The sequence below is a fragment of the Bemisia tabaci genome, chromosome 1 (genome assembly GCF_918797505.1).
Source record: "Bemisia tabaci chromosome 1, PGI_BMITA_v3".
Lineage (NCBI taxonomy): Eukaryota > Metazoa > Arthropoda > Insecta > Hemiptera > Aleyrodidae > Bemisia > Bemisia tabaci.
This window is the reverse complement of record NC_092793.1, coordinates 38155429-38170067: the sequence shown is the minus strand read 5'-3', so window position 1 is coordinate 38170067 and position 14639 is coordinate 38155429. Positions and strand designations below refer to the sequence as shown.

At 41.3% G+C, this 14639-nt stretch overlaps 1 protein-coding gene across 4 annotated transcripts in view; it reads right to left on the bottom strand.

Moving 5' to 3' along the window:
• The window catches only part of LOC109042783 (GTP-binding protein Di-Ras2), a 504879-nt gene that overhangs the window by 63160 nt on the left and 427080 nt on the right, over window positions 1-14639 (bottom strand). For 3 of the 4 annotated variants that reach the window (XM_072300625.1, XM_072300626.1, XM_072300629.1), the window contains one exon: window positions 6149-6384. In XM_072300625.1, coding sequence (XP_072156726.1) covers window positions 6149-6286 — 138 coding nt within the window. In that variant the 5' untranslated portion in view covers window positions 6287-6384. Of the gene's footprint in view, window positions 1-6148; window positions 6385-14639 lie in introns of those variants that run through there. The other variant, XM_072300637.1, reaches the window with a different exon arrangement.

Sequence of the window (14639 nt, the reverse complement as noted above, 5' to 3'; positions counted from 1 at the left end):
AAATATTTTTTAAATATTTTCAAAACTTTCTTAAGGAATATTTTAAAAATGTTTACAGGCAATATTTTTTAATTATTTTAAAAATATTTTTGTAAACATTTTCAAAATATTTCCTAAAAATGTTTTAAAAACATTTTAAAAATATTTTGAAAAATAATTTAATTACAATTTTGTCATGAAAATATTTTGATGAACGTGACAATATTTTCAAAATAGTTTGTGCTATCTGGGTTAGGTGAGACATTTAAGTCGAAAAACCTTTAAAACAACTAGAAAATTGGATGCCAGGCACATGGCGTGAATTTGTTTCAACATGATTGCACCGAAATTGCAGTCTTTATAGTGACTTGAAAAAGAAGGTTAGGCAATAAGCATAACCTACACTTCTTGCAAACTCATTCCAAAAAAATTGCAACTTTTTCAGCGCCTTCAAATGAACGTATAGGCAACAAGCAAACATGGCAATCAACTCACAATCCATTGCAATGAAATTGCAATCCATGCTACTTGGGTAACGCCGTTTAGTTTAAAAAAACCCAGTAGGTACCTAGGTTTGTGCCACCGAACAATCTTATACCGAAGGGCTCGGTAAAAATCACCGAACTTTTTTTTTCATTGCAATGATATCTGTAAGTTCCCATGATGGGACCAACAGATACCAAACTTTACATCAACTCTTTATCATGATGGTAAGAAAGTCCAAATTGATATCATCGTGTTACCATATTTGTGCAATGTTGTTAACAACAATTTTTTTAAATCATGTTTATATCATATTGAGACTTGCCATACTTGGTATCATGTTGGTCTTTTACCCCAAGTTGATATCACGTTTATACCATGTTGACATCACTTGATACCAACATGGACGTTTTAGACCCTGTTGGTAACAACATGGTCTCAACATGTTACCAACATGGTCATTTTTAGCAGGGTTAAACAAGCAAGTCTCAGTTGTAACAGTGTTCCACTATGTCCCCCTAAACTGGGATACTGGAACAGGATGGTAACATAAAGGACCGAAACGGAACGGGACAGAATGGAAATAAGCTGTTTTTTAAGCTTATCTCTAACGGTAAAGACAATGTCGATGTTTTTTTCACGGAATATTTAGTGGCACATCCTAAAATATCGGAATAAGAATAATTTTTCACCAACGCACACTTCGAAAGTATTTTACGCGCTGACTGTGTGAGTGTGTGTGTATGCTTGACGCTCTGTTAGTTATCGTATATAGCATTTTGTTTGGCATCATTAATGGCGTTAATCTTGCCCAAAAACTTGCGAATTTCAGAATTTTGGCCATCTGCGACGTGTGAACTATTCAATCGAAACAAAAAAGTCGTTTTTGGAAAAACCTCAACGTTACTGCAATCATTTAGAGCTCCTTACATCGTTACCATGGTGCGGTGGCGTTTACGGACGTGGCGTTTGCGGATTCTAAGAATCGGGTGGCGTTTGTGGATTCTCATATTTTGACGGTGGCGATTGCGGACATGCGGAACAGGGCCGGTGGACTTTGCGGACCGGAGAATTTCGGCGGTGGCGATTGCGGACGGAGGGGTAGGCACCTACATATGCTGCCCCCCACCCCTTCGCTGTATATTAAAGAGAAAAATTACCGGAGAGGCTCTGGATTCCTTGCTGTGGATGTAGAATGAAAACAATATTAGTATTAAACATTAGTATGGACCATTAGACAAGGTACGAATTTCAGCATTCTGATACACGTTTCTTAACCAAAATTTTACGTAAAACACGATGCACACAACGAAAATTACCGAAATTAACTCCTTACGTAGATATTTAATGATTCTTGATACGTGAATTCAAACCACCCGCTCATGAAAACTCAATGCTCTACGTGATTCACATCGTGCGCTAAACGCTATCATGACAGTCTCTGCGATATAAAATCTGGCAACCTCAATCTTGACGCTTTGGCTTAGTTATAGCAAATTGCTAATAGTTTGAACAACACATGGTGGGAAATGAACATTGCTCGATTGAGAAGCTTGCTGAAACCGTTGTAGTGTGCAATTTGACTCACGTAGAGCTTTGAGTTTCTTGTGAGCGGGCAGTTCAAATTCCTCGTAACCAATGTGAAAAAAAAACGTTAATATCTCCGTTAGGAGTTGGTTTCAGTAATTTTCGTTGTGTGAATCGTTTTCTACGTGAAATTCTGGTTAAGAAACATGTATTAGATCGCTTAAATTCGTACCGTGTCTAGTGGTCCATTATATTAGTATAAAAACATATGAGCTGTGAACATACAGTAAATTTTTAAAAACAGGCATATCAGAAATCAAGAAACTGAAAAATCGTCAGTTTCAGTTCATTTTTAGGATGAAAAACATGTTGTAAATTCTAGTCCAAAATTACTGAAAGTCAAAAAATTAAAATGTGTTTTCATTTTTCGTTGTAATTTTTTGACTTTCAGTTATTTTGGACTAGAATTTACAACACGTTTTTCATCCTAAAAATGAACTGAAACTGACGATTTTTCAGTTTCTTGATTTCTGATATGCCTGTTTTTAAAAATTTACTGTATGTTCACAGCTCATATGTTTTTATACTAATATACTACTAATGTTTAATACTAATATTGTTTTCATTCTACATCCACGGCAAGGAATCCAAAGCCTCTCCGGCAATTTTTCTCTTTAATATACAGCGAAGGGGTGGGGGGCAGCATATGTAGGTGCCTACCCTTCCGTCCGCAATCGCCACCGCCGAAATTCTCCGGTCCGCAAAGTCCACCGGCCCTGTTCCACATGTCCGCAATCGCCACCGTCAAAATATGAGAATCCGCAAACGCCACCCGTTTCTTAGAATCCGCAAACGCCACGTCCGCAAACGCCACCGCACCCGTTACCATGTCTCTCCTGACTGTTGCTGGGGACAATGATTCTAGCGCGTGAAAAAGTTATTGATGGGCGGAGCAAAAAAGAAATTGACATATTCTTGTTCTCAAATTCAAAAGCATTACCTATCATCTCCGATAAAGTTTTCTCAAGTATAATCACTCTAGTTATGCTGCAACGTCGATTTAAAGTCAAGAACCAGGCACAAGGGACACGCAAATTCGGGATAAATTTAGGCAATTTGCACATTCAAAGTTCTCCTAAAGGGGTACGTGCAAAACGGGCCATTTCACGCTCGTGTCGGATACCATTGAAACTTGCCCTATTGATTCATCTAACAATGCCCCATGTTTTCCCAAAGTTTCAAGCCCCCAAAAAATTTTGGGGGGAAGTGGCGGGGGGGGGGGGTCAAAGTTAAAAATTCGCGAAATTTTTGCGATTTTTTTACTCGGAAACTACTAAATATCTCGAAACGCGGTTTAAACGAGCGTTTTCAGCGTGGAAAGAGCTTATAGAAAATGTGTAATATTATAGAATTTTGTCAATTTAAACTCGAGTTATCGCCCCCGAAGCGCCGGAACGCTAAAAAATGACCCGCTTTTTTTTCACGGTCGGGCCGATCCCCAAAATAGCCCATTTTTAATTTCTTTAAAAAACTGATATGTTGTTCCCGACTCTCTGTGGCACCTACATGTCTTTACTATATCCTGGGGAATGTTTTGTCCGCGAGTTGTAAGCGCGGAAAGGAGCAAAAGTCGGAAAAATCGGCTATTTTGATCGTCGCATGGGTTAGAAAAAGAATGCCCCATCCTGCTCAGTTCGGCGAATCACACTTCTCTGCCGACCTCGCATTGTTGCCACATGTCTCCTGATCCGATCCGTCGCCGCGCACAGTTTAAAGTAGCCGATTTCCCCGACCTTCGCTCCTTTCCGCGCTTATAACTCGCGAACAAAACATTTTCCCAGCATGCGGTTAACCCTGGTAAAACTGATCACCTAAAAAATAGGTGACATCGCCAAAAAAATAGGCGACATCGCCTAAAAGGTAGGTGACATCACGTAGAAGGTAGGTGATGTCACCTACAAGGTAGGTGGCATCGCCTAGACGGTAGGTGACATCACCTAGAAGGTAGGTGACATCGCCTGGAAGGTAGGTGGCATCACACAGGTCGCATTTGAGATTGAGTAAGGAAAAATTAAATATTAACTAGCTAATTATTGGATAATTTCATGGGTAGATAATAGAACATTTAATTGCTTTGTGCTAAACATTTTTATATCTACAGTGGAAAAAACTATAAGAATAAATATATGTAAAAAAAGGAAATTTAGAACATTAAGTAAAATAATAACAAGAATGAAGTAAAAATAAAATAGATTAAAGACATGTAATGTCGTAAAAAAAATATACGTTAGAAGCGGACGTTAGAAAATGAAAAAAGTGAAAAAACAAAATAAAGTGAAAAATAAAATGCAGTCTGAAAATGAAACATAGTAAATAAAATGAAATGAAATAAAATAAAATAAAATGAAATAAAATAAAATAAAATGAAATGAAATAAAATAAAATAAAATAAAATAAAATAAAATAAAATAGAGAAAAAAGTAAAATAACACAGCGTGAAAAAATGAAAAATAAAATTTTTTAAGTAAGTATAGTAAAAAAATAAAATTGGGAATATAATAAAATAGAGTGAAATAATAAAGTACAGTAAAATGAATAAAAAAAAATATAAAATGAGATAAAGGTAAAAATGAACAAATAGGTAAAAAATAAAATGAAAAAACAAAATGTGTAAAGGTAATAGGTAAAGAAATAAACTGAAATGAATTAGAGTAAAAACGAACAAATCAATAAAAACTGGTCGAGATATCCTGGCTGTACAGTGCACGTTTAATTCGAAGCTAAATGCAGGTTTTTCGTCACTGTTTTCAGGCGGCCGGCATAGCTTAGTAGGTAAGGTCTTCTTTCAGTGTTCGGGAGGTCCCAGGTTCAATCCCCGGAGCAGGCAAAAAACTCCAGATCAAAATTCCAACGAAGGTGCTTAACAGTGTCACGTGGACGCCATTTTTCACAGTTTTTGAAATAATCCCCGTACATAACCTATTTTAGGGGGGCTTTTTTCACGGCCCCGCAATGCTAGGTGACATCGCCTACACGTAGTTTTTGGTGACATCATCTATAATTTTAGGTGACATCGCCTGTTCCAAAAATCGCCTCACCTAAGTTGGTGAGGCGATGTCACCTGTATTTTTAGGTGATCAGTTTTACCAGGGAATTAGTAAAAACCAAGTATTTAATCATCATTAAAATACCTAATAATTGCACACAATTAAGAATTTAACAAATTATTCAAATTAAACAAACGCGAGTAAAGAACAAAATATCGCACGATTTTCCTTTCACCTTAATCTTCCTCTCTCACTTGTCTCGAATCTCCACGAGGAGCACATAGGGACCCGGACCCTTTTTTGTACCTACTACCATGTAATATTGACAAACTCAATAATTTTGCCAAATTGGCGAGTGAAATCCCACAAAGCGGGTGATTCCGAGTGGGATCCGGCGTGTCCGAGTTGGGTCCGGAATGAAATGGGGTCTCTCGAGGGAATGTGTCAGAGTTGGGTCCGACGCGTGCGACGCGACGCGACCTAAGCCGGCAATAGCACCCACATTTTCCTTCCCATTTTATACAGGATTAGGACTATCCACCGTAGCGGTAGGCATGGTTAAAAATGGTTGAGATGCTTCTTAAAAAAGTTACTTAATGTGCAAAAATGTTTAAAATTTTGAAAGTAAAAAAATAAAAAAAAAAAACTAGAATCCGTGAAAGTTAGCGCACTGAAAAAAAATACATCAGTCAGGTAAAAATTTCTAGGACACGGTTTTAACAATTTGAGGCGGTCATTTTGATTGCTTCGTACCGATGAACAAGCTGAGCAAGAAATTCGGTTTTTGGTGCCTGACGTTTACCAATGGAGTAAGGCTTCTTTGTCTGTAGCTTAATATAGATATAGCCTTGGCTTTTATTCTGAGTCTTAATAAAACAAAAATATTAGGGTGGCGCTTGTGAACTGAGCGTTGAACTGATTGTGAGCATGGCGTGACTCACAACAGTTCGTAGTCCTCAATTCGGACCGAGCCTTTCATTTCGTTCCGGACCCAACTCGGACTATGGGGGAGAAAAAAAGGCGTCTTGGGACCCAACTCGATATCATCCCAAAAAACGTCCTGTGGAGACAAGTCATTAGACTGAGGAGAGGTTGCCTGGTTGTATGCTTACCTGTATGTAGGTGTCTTCGATGGTAGGTATGTAATCCTCCCTGAAGTTGCCTTTAATGAATCGGAGGACTAGGGAGGACTTGCCCACGCCGCCGGCTCCGAATACGACAACTCGGTAATCATTGCTCTGCTCGGGCATGCTGGCTCTGGCTCCGGCAAACCGAGCCCACCTTTGCTCCCAGTGTCTCGCCTGGCGAGCCCGCCAACCTTACCTCTCCTCGGCCCCTTCACCGATGCCTGAAACACACGAACCGCCCCACTCCTCGTTATTCAAAGTATTATAATGGAGAATAGACTGCACCAGCAGGCTCCCGGGATAGCGGAGAGAGCCGTAGGTACGTGCAGTAATGAAGTTGTGAAGAAATGGACTCACCACCGTCTGAGCGGAAAATTTCATTGAAGGAAGCGTTCTTTGTAAAATTGCCATCAAGCATCCAACCGACACGTAGACATCCTTTGGATGATTCAAAATCGACCAATTTTATTTCCACTGTAGTGCGGTCACTTAGGGTAAAAACATTTCAAATTAGGCTACCAGCATGAAACTTGGTGAAAATGTAGTTCAAGGTACCTAGAACCGAAATCCATCGGGACACAAGCGGTATCTATCATGTGTCCCCGTATTTTGGCCGCCATTTTCTAAGATGACCGACGTACGCTGATTTCCATTACTATCTCATCTTTCAGGCGTTCTAACCTACCTATTAACATGAAATTTGGCTGGACTATACTTAAGGGTGTCAATAATGAGAAACAATTGACATTTAGGTCCAGCCGGCCATTTTACCCTCGCTATTGGCCGCCATTTTTAAAATTAACGGTTTTGCGCGGTTCCTTCGCGGTTTATCAGATTTTCGCGGCTCTGTTGCAATGAGATGCGTGAAATTTGGCAGGAATATGCATAAACATGTTGAGAACAAAAATCTATCGAGACCCAAGTTCAATCGGCCATTTTTAACCCCCGGCTAAAGGCCGCCATTTTGGAAATTAACAGCCCAGTCCTGCTTCTCCACGGTTTCTCAGATTTGCGCGGCTGTTTTGCAGCTAGACGCGAGAATTTTGGCAGCAATATCCATGGGTGTTTTGAAAATAGAAATTCATCGAGACCCAAGTTTGGTCAGCCAATTTACCGCCGAACCTGGCCGCCATCTTGGAAAAAAAGCGATCTGCCCTGTTCCTCCGAGGTTTGTCTGATTTTCTTGGCTCTTTTGAAGCCAGATGCATGAAACTTGGAATGAGCACTTGTAAATATGTGAGGAACCCAATAATCCTGACATTGAAATGAAGTCAGCTCTATCCCGGTTAATGGCCGCCATCTTGAGAATGAGCAATCAACCTCTGTTTCTCCGAGGTATCTCGGATTTTTGTTGCCCCGTAGCAGCGAGATGTATAAAATTTGGCAGAAATACACATACATATAATTGAAAATAAGGTACATCGAGATGCGTTTAGGGGATTAATGTGTGAAATTTTATTTCAGAGAGCAATGGAAAAACAAGAAAATTTAATCAATTAATTCTAATTATTTTTTTTTAAAAAAAGTCACCGTAGAGCAGTCCTGATATTGGACGAGATACATATATTTTCTGTTTTGCACTGTGGTTTATTATACGTTTTCTAAATTAACAGCTTTTAACTTCAAGCTTCAATCATACATGAAACATGTTATTATTGTAAACATTACAAAAAGTAAGAAACCTGAAAAATTTTGAGTCGTTTTTCGAATTGAAAAAATGTTGATTTGGAAATTCCTGAAATCGAAAGTTTTTTTACGGTGGCTGTACTGCACTGCGTTATTCGACGATAATAAATGCTCAAAGCCAAAATTTTAAAAAAAAAACTACCATAAATATCAGAATTAAAATCCGTGTAAACTTCGAAGGGAAAAAATTATTCTATGGATAATAGAAGAAATGTGCCGAAAAAGAAGTGTGATAATTTCAACCGCAAAAGTTTCTGGCTGATTTTATGTATTCTTTCCGTCAAACTTCATTATTCTGGTGGTAACTTTCCCGAGAAAATCTGAGAACCATGGAGAAATGATGTCTGTCAGGTGGAGTTAGGACTTAACTCCAGCTAACCCACTGCCATTTTGGAAATAGCGGACCATTTACTTACCTGTAAGTAAATGGTCCGCTATTTCCAAAATTTCAATTAATACTATAGATAAAGAATTAGTGGGATTGTGGTCTCGATGTTTTTGTATTTCTAATTTAACTGTGGGTGTACCTACCAAAGGACCCTACAACAAAACGGCCAAATCGGCCTAAACACGGAATCCTACGATTTTCTCAGGGATGAAAGAGGGTCTTCCCGGACACTCAAAACTGGTCATATTTTTTGCCTAACCCCCATATGGATATTCCTGCCAAAATTCTCGCGTCTAGCTGCAAAACAGCCGCGCAAATCTGAGAAACCGTGGAGAAGCAGGACTGGGCTGTTAATTTCCAAAATGGCGGCCTTTAGCCGGGGGTTAAAAATGGCCGATTGAACTTGGGTCTCGATAGATTTTTGTTCTCAACATGTTTATGCATATTCCTGCCAAATTTCACGCATCTCATTGCAACAGAGCCGCGAAAATCTGATAAACCGCGAAGGAACCGCGCAAAACCGTTAATTTTAAAAATGGCGGCCAATAGCGAGGGTAAAATGGCCGGCTGGACCTAAATGTCAATTGTTTCTCATTATTGACACCCTTAAGTATAGTCCAGCCAAATTTCATGTTAATAGGTAGGTTAGAACGCCTGAAAAATGAGATAGTAATGGAAATCAGCGTACGTCGGTCATCTTAGAAAATGGCGGCCAAAATACGGGGACACATGATAGATACCGCTTGTGTCCCGATGGATTTCGGTTCTAGGTACCTTGAACTACATTTTCACCAAGTTTCATGCTGGTAGCCTAATTTGAAATATTCTGGTGATTTGTTTATACTAAGCGACCGAACTATTGTAAAAAAAGGTACTATCATTGTTTCATGTTCGGCTACTGTTAGGTAAGGCATAATATGCAGCTACAAGTGCTATCATCTGCATTCTTCTGTGGTTGCGTTTTGCACGGAAAATAAACAATTTTCAGGTTAGAAATTGCTAGAAAAAGACAGCATTTGGCTCAAATGTACTGCCCTCATTGGCTCTCTGGAGGAATAATGCTTCTTACGGTTGTTTTGACTAAATCCGCGCCATTTTTTGCGCACTTACGGCTTTCTCAAATGTCTCGTTCTCATAAAATGCGACGAATTTTGCTGTTCTAGCTATTACAGTGATTTCATCTAAAAGGAATTGGAAAAATTGTTGAAGGATACTTGATCTCGAAAATATGAGGGTGCAACCCTCATATTTTCTCTTCGCTGTCACGGTACCTAATAGACATGGTACGCATTTGAGCATTCTCATACATATTTCTTAACCGGTAAGTATTTCACTTAGAACAGGATTCGCCCAACCAAAATTACTCAAAACATGAATCGGGATATTTTCGGCGTTCTTAAGCGTGCCAATAAGTCTCGCTTTTTGAAATCACTCGGACGTACCATACATACAGGGTGATCCAAAAGTCCCTTCCACCCCCTCTAAATTTTTACCTTATTAAGGTAAAGATTTAAAACTTGGGGGATATTCCTAGGTCAAAGGGAGCTACTTTTTTTGCCCCCCTAAAATTTTCAGGGGGGCCTCCCTTGGGGAACAACGGCCCCCAACTTTCAATTTTCAAGTGGGAAGACCCCCTTTGTGGTAGCTCGTTCGAAAGAGCATAAAAAAAGAAAACTTTTCGCGCAAACCCGAAGTCAATATCTCAAACCGTTTCAAAATGGCGGCCGGTTAAAGTTCAAAATGGCCAAAAATTCACACCGGTTATTAGTCGATGGATTTACGCGAAAATCGCTATGCAGAGGTATTTTGACACGAGAAAAACGAATTTGACAGTAGATTTTCAAAAAAAACAAAATTTCCAAAATGGCCGCAGGTTAAAGTTTAAATTGGCCGAAAATTGTCACCTCGGTTTTTTCCTGATGTATTTGCCTAAAACTTGGAATTTGAGAGTATTTTGGCATAAGATAAACAAAGAACTTAGATTTCTAAACAAATCAATTTTTGGTCATTTTGAACTTTAACTGGCGGCCATTTTGGAAATTTCGGTTTTTTTTTAAAATCGAACGTCAAATTCGTTTTTCTCGTGTCAAAATACCCCTACATACCGATTTTCGCGTAAATCCATCGACAAATAACCGGTGTGAATTTTCGGCCATTTTGCACTTTAACCGGCCGCCATTTTGAAACGGTTTGAGATATTGACTTCGGGTTTGCGCGAAAAGTTTTCTTTTTTTATGCTCTTTCGAACGAGCTATCACAAAGGGGATCTTCCCATTTGAAAATTAAAAGTTGGGGGCCGTTGCCCCCCCCCAAGGGGGGCCCCCTGAAAATTTTAGGGGGGCAAAAAAGTAGCTCCCTTGGACCTAGGAATATCCCCCAAGTTTCAAATCTTTACTTTAATTAGGTAAAAAGTTAGAGGGGGTGGAAGGGACTTTTGGATCACCCTGTATAGTACGGCACAACGATCAACCAATGGTCTTCAACTGGCGGTCCAAATATTTCATTCTCGGCCCCATTTTTTACCTTTTTTTCTTTCTTTTTTTTGTCTTTGAACCGTTATACGCAGGCCCGGACAAAGGTCGTGTGCAGGGCGTACGGCGCACACGGGCGCCAGCCTGTGGGGGGCGCCACGAAAGAAGAAGAGAGGGAGAAACGAAAAAGGAAGAAATAAGGAAAAGGAAAAAAAGGAAAATGAAAAAAGGTTGAGCAGTGAAGGCAAGGAGGAAGGGGGGAAATGGAAGGAAAGTGAAAAGAGACTCCGCAAGAAAAAAGGGGCATAAAAACATACCATAGGACAAATATAGAGGGAATTCAATTGCCGTCTAAAGGTAAATTTTCAGGACAAAAACTCCACCTGGTCTATAGACGGCAGGCGCCCTTTGACCCTGCATTTGCGGCTATACAGAAATACAAGAGCAGGCATGTAGCAATGAGGCGCCATACACTATGCACTGTTTTAAGCAGGCGCTGAGCCCTCCCCACCCCTTACACCACGTTTCCCAAAAATTAGTGGACGCCGGCCGCCTCCCAATGCGCGTCTCACATTCAGTCCATGAATCTAGATTGCAGCTCCGCGAACAGCCTAGCGAATTTGACGCAGCGCACGGTGTTCGATCTGTTTCACGCAATAAAAAGTGAACGGGCACTGCCGCCGGCGTAATTTCCATTTATAGGGAAACGCAGATTTCAGGACCATGGGCGTACGAAGGAGGGGGGCCGCCTCCCCTTAGAATGGAGATGTTGCATGTGTGAGGAATTTGCGATTTGACTATTGATTCTTTTGTAAAAGTTCGCGAGCAACACGATGGCGCCACTGGTTTTATCTGAAATCATCTCCCACGCTCAATAAAAGTTCTCAAGTTGAGGCCTAAATGGAGGAGATACCCTACGCTATCCGGACAGTCCACATCTACATCAAGAAAAACTCTCCATGCAAAGATAGGGAGCAAATACATTAGCAGGGTTTCCGTGTTTTCAGTTGTGGAGTCCCCATATAAAATGGCAGCCCTGTCAGAGTATTTGCTCCCTATCTTTGCATGGAGAGTTTGTTTTGATGTAGAGGTGGACTCTCAGAATAGCGTGGGATGTCTCTCAATTTTGGCCTCAACTTGAGAGGTTTTTTTGAGCTTGGGAGTTAATTTCAGAGAAAACTAGTGGCACCATCGTGTTTCGCGCGAACTTTTACATAAGAATCAACAGTCACATCGCAAATTCCTCACACATGCAACATCTCCATTGAAAATAGTATTAGGTGCCCCCCCCCCCCCCCAGAAATTCTGGATGGTGGGAGAAACTTTCGTCGAGGATGATCATCTCTTTTAAAAGAAGTCTTATATGAAAACACAGTATAGTGTTCATTCACTTAGTATCATCTAAAATTTTCATCATGGAAGCCTCAGAATGCGTCAAAATAGAGATGAAAACAAAATGTTCCAGATGTGTTGAATGCAAGAATTCGGAAGTATTTTAGGCTGAAATTAAAAAATAAACATCATTTTTCCGCAGAAATTGATGGAAAATCTGCGGAACGGAAGCCTCAAAATGCGTCCAATGAGATTTTAAAAGTCCATAAACATTTTCCGAGGAAGGCCCCCCGAGCCGCAGGGTTCCCCCGCGGGGTTTCCCGTTCCCATCCTCGGGGGGGGGGGGGGGGTTGTTGCTACGGGCCCCGAGGGTGGTTCCGTTTTTCGCCCGTCCCTCGGCCTGGCGCGGGTGTTTCTGGTCGAGCTTTGGCGTGCGGTCGCGTCCCGGAGACCGGCGCCCCGTCCTTCCGGCCGTTTCGTTTTTTTTGCGCTTCCGGGGGGCGCGGTGCCCCTCGGACCGTTACGTCGGCCGATTCCTTGTAACGGTCACTCGAACCTCCCCGTTCGTCCCGCGGCCTCGGGGTTCCGTCTGCGGCCGGGTCCGACGGTGCTGACGTTTGATAAGGTCCGATATCCGGATCCGGCGACCCGTGGGGGGGGGGGGGGCGCTGGGGCCCCGCGACCGTTTTCGGAAAAACCGTCGACGCTCCCGTCCCGTTCGGCCCGCGGCCTCGGTCAGCGGGTGCCCCCGGCCGGCCGGCGTCCCGTCCCCGTGGAATTTTCGACCCCGAAGTCCCCGAACTCCCAGGGTGGGCGCGGTGCCCCTCGGACCGTTTCGTTGGTCGATTTCTTCTAACGGTCCTTCCGTACCTCCCCGTTCGTTCCCCGGGCTCGGGGTTCCGTCGACGGACGAGTCCTGCGGTGCCGACGTCCGATAAGGTGGGGTATCGTGATCCGGCGATCCGGGAAGCGCTGGGGCCCCTCGAACGTTTCCGGGAAAATCGTTTCTGCGCCCTCCTCGTCGGTCGATCGGGGCCGCGTTTTTGCCGTGCGGTCCCTTCATTCCTTGCGCGCTCGGCAGAGCGGGCGTTCGGCGGGCCTCGCCGTCGGGGGCGCAGAGGGAGCCCCCCCGAAGGCGCCTTGGCTACCCTGATTTCAACGACGACGGCCGGAGCTCGGTCGCCCTGTTGTTGTAGACGAAGCGAGCGTTCCTATGGCTACCGTCCCGAATTGTTCGAGTGTTGCGGTGTCGCCTGATCTTTCTCAGTGGTCGGAGAGTTCGGTGGGTGTACTTCGTGTGGAAACGGGAAATTTCGCAACTGCTCACTTCTGTTTCTTTTTCATTACATTTTTCCGTTATTCATGTAAAATTTCGGACCCGAGGTTTTGCCAGATTTTATTCAACAATGGTTTTTTCGGCGGTCGTCACCATTAATTTCAGAAATAACATGACAGAGAAAAAGAGAAAGGAGCCAGGAGAAATTGCAACGATGTTCTGCTCAAATCCGATCCAAAATTCCAGATCCAAAATTTCCGAACAAAACAATAACATTACCTCTATCTATCGCTTTCCTGTAGTTTCTATCGTAGCCAATGAGAATTAGGCATTAAGTTAAGTGACCCAACTTGGTCATGATTTTAATATTGACCTGCGGTTTTTTCTGTGACGTACAGGGTGTGCCAAAAATATGAACCCCTCTTAATGATGTCTCGAGAACGATTACAGATTATTGACATACGGTTTGAACCAGAGTCCCTTTATACCCAGAGTTAAGACATCTCGATTATCAGCTGGTCTGGGCTGGCCATGGTGTCACAAAAGTGTGCACCCAAACGACAGATATTGAGGGATAAGCATAAGGAATTCTGCGATGCCTGTCATCCAAAAACAACGACATCAACAAAACTGATCAAAACCTAATCAAAGAAATTGCAATAAAATAAAATTAGATTGATTAGTGGATAATTTCTTAATCTATTTTCATGTTGGTGCGATGAATATAGCAATTCAATGAATTGTTATATTCATCATTAATATAAGTAGCAGTGGCTGTTGAGAAAAGTTGTAAAAAACTCGTAAATTTTAAGAAATCTCTTAAAATTTACTTTAAAACCACTTGAAAATTACGTAAAAAACTCGAGAAACATTCGTAATAGGAAACCCTTTTCGGGGCTATTTTTACATAAATTTGAAGAAAAATTTTAAGTAAATTTTGAGTAAATTTTTTACGTAAATTTTAGGTAAATTTTAAGTAAAATTTACGTATTTTTTTTAAACTGCCTGCGGGCTAAAACGAGGATTCGTAGTGAAAAAAAAAAGTATAAAAGGAACAGTTGCAGCCCATAAAAATTGAGGAAAAAGTTTATTGATTTTTACGTAACTTTTACGTTTTCTTTTAATTAAAATAACACTATTATTTTACTTAAAAGAATTCCCCAAAAGGGTTTCCTAAGACGAGGATTTTAAGAGTTTTTGTACTGAAAATTTACGAACTCTTAAAATTTACGAGTTATTTACATTTTTTTGGCCAACTTTTTGTAGAAATTGTTTTAAGAGCCATTGCTATTAGGACTTCCGCGAAAATTCTCCGGTTGCCAT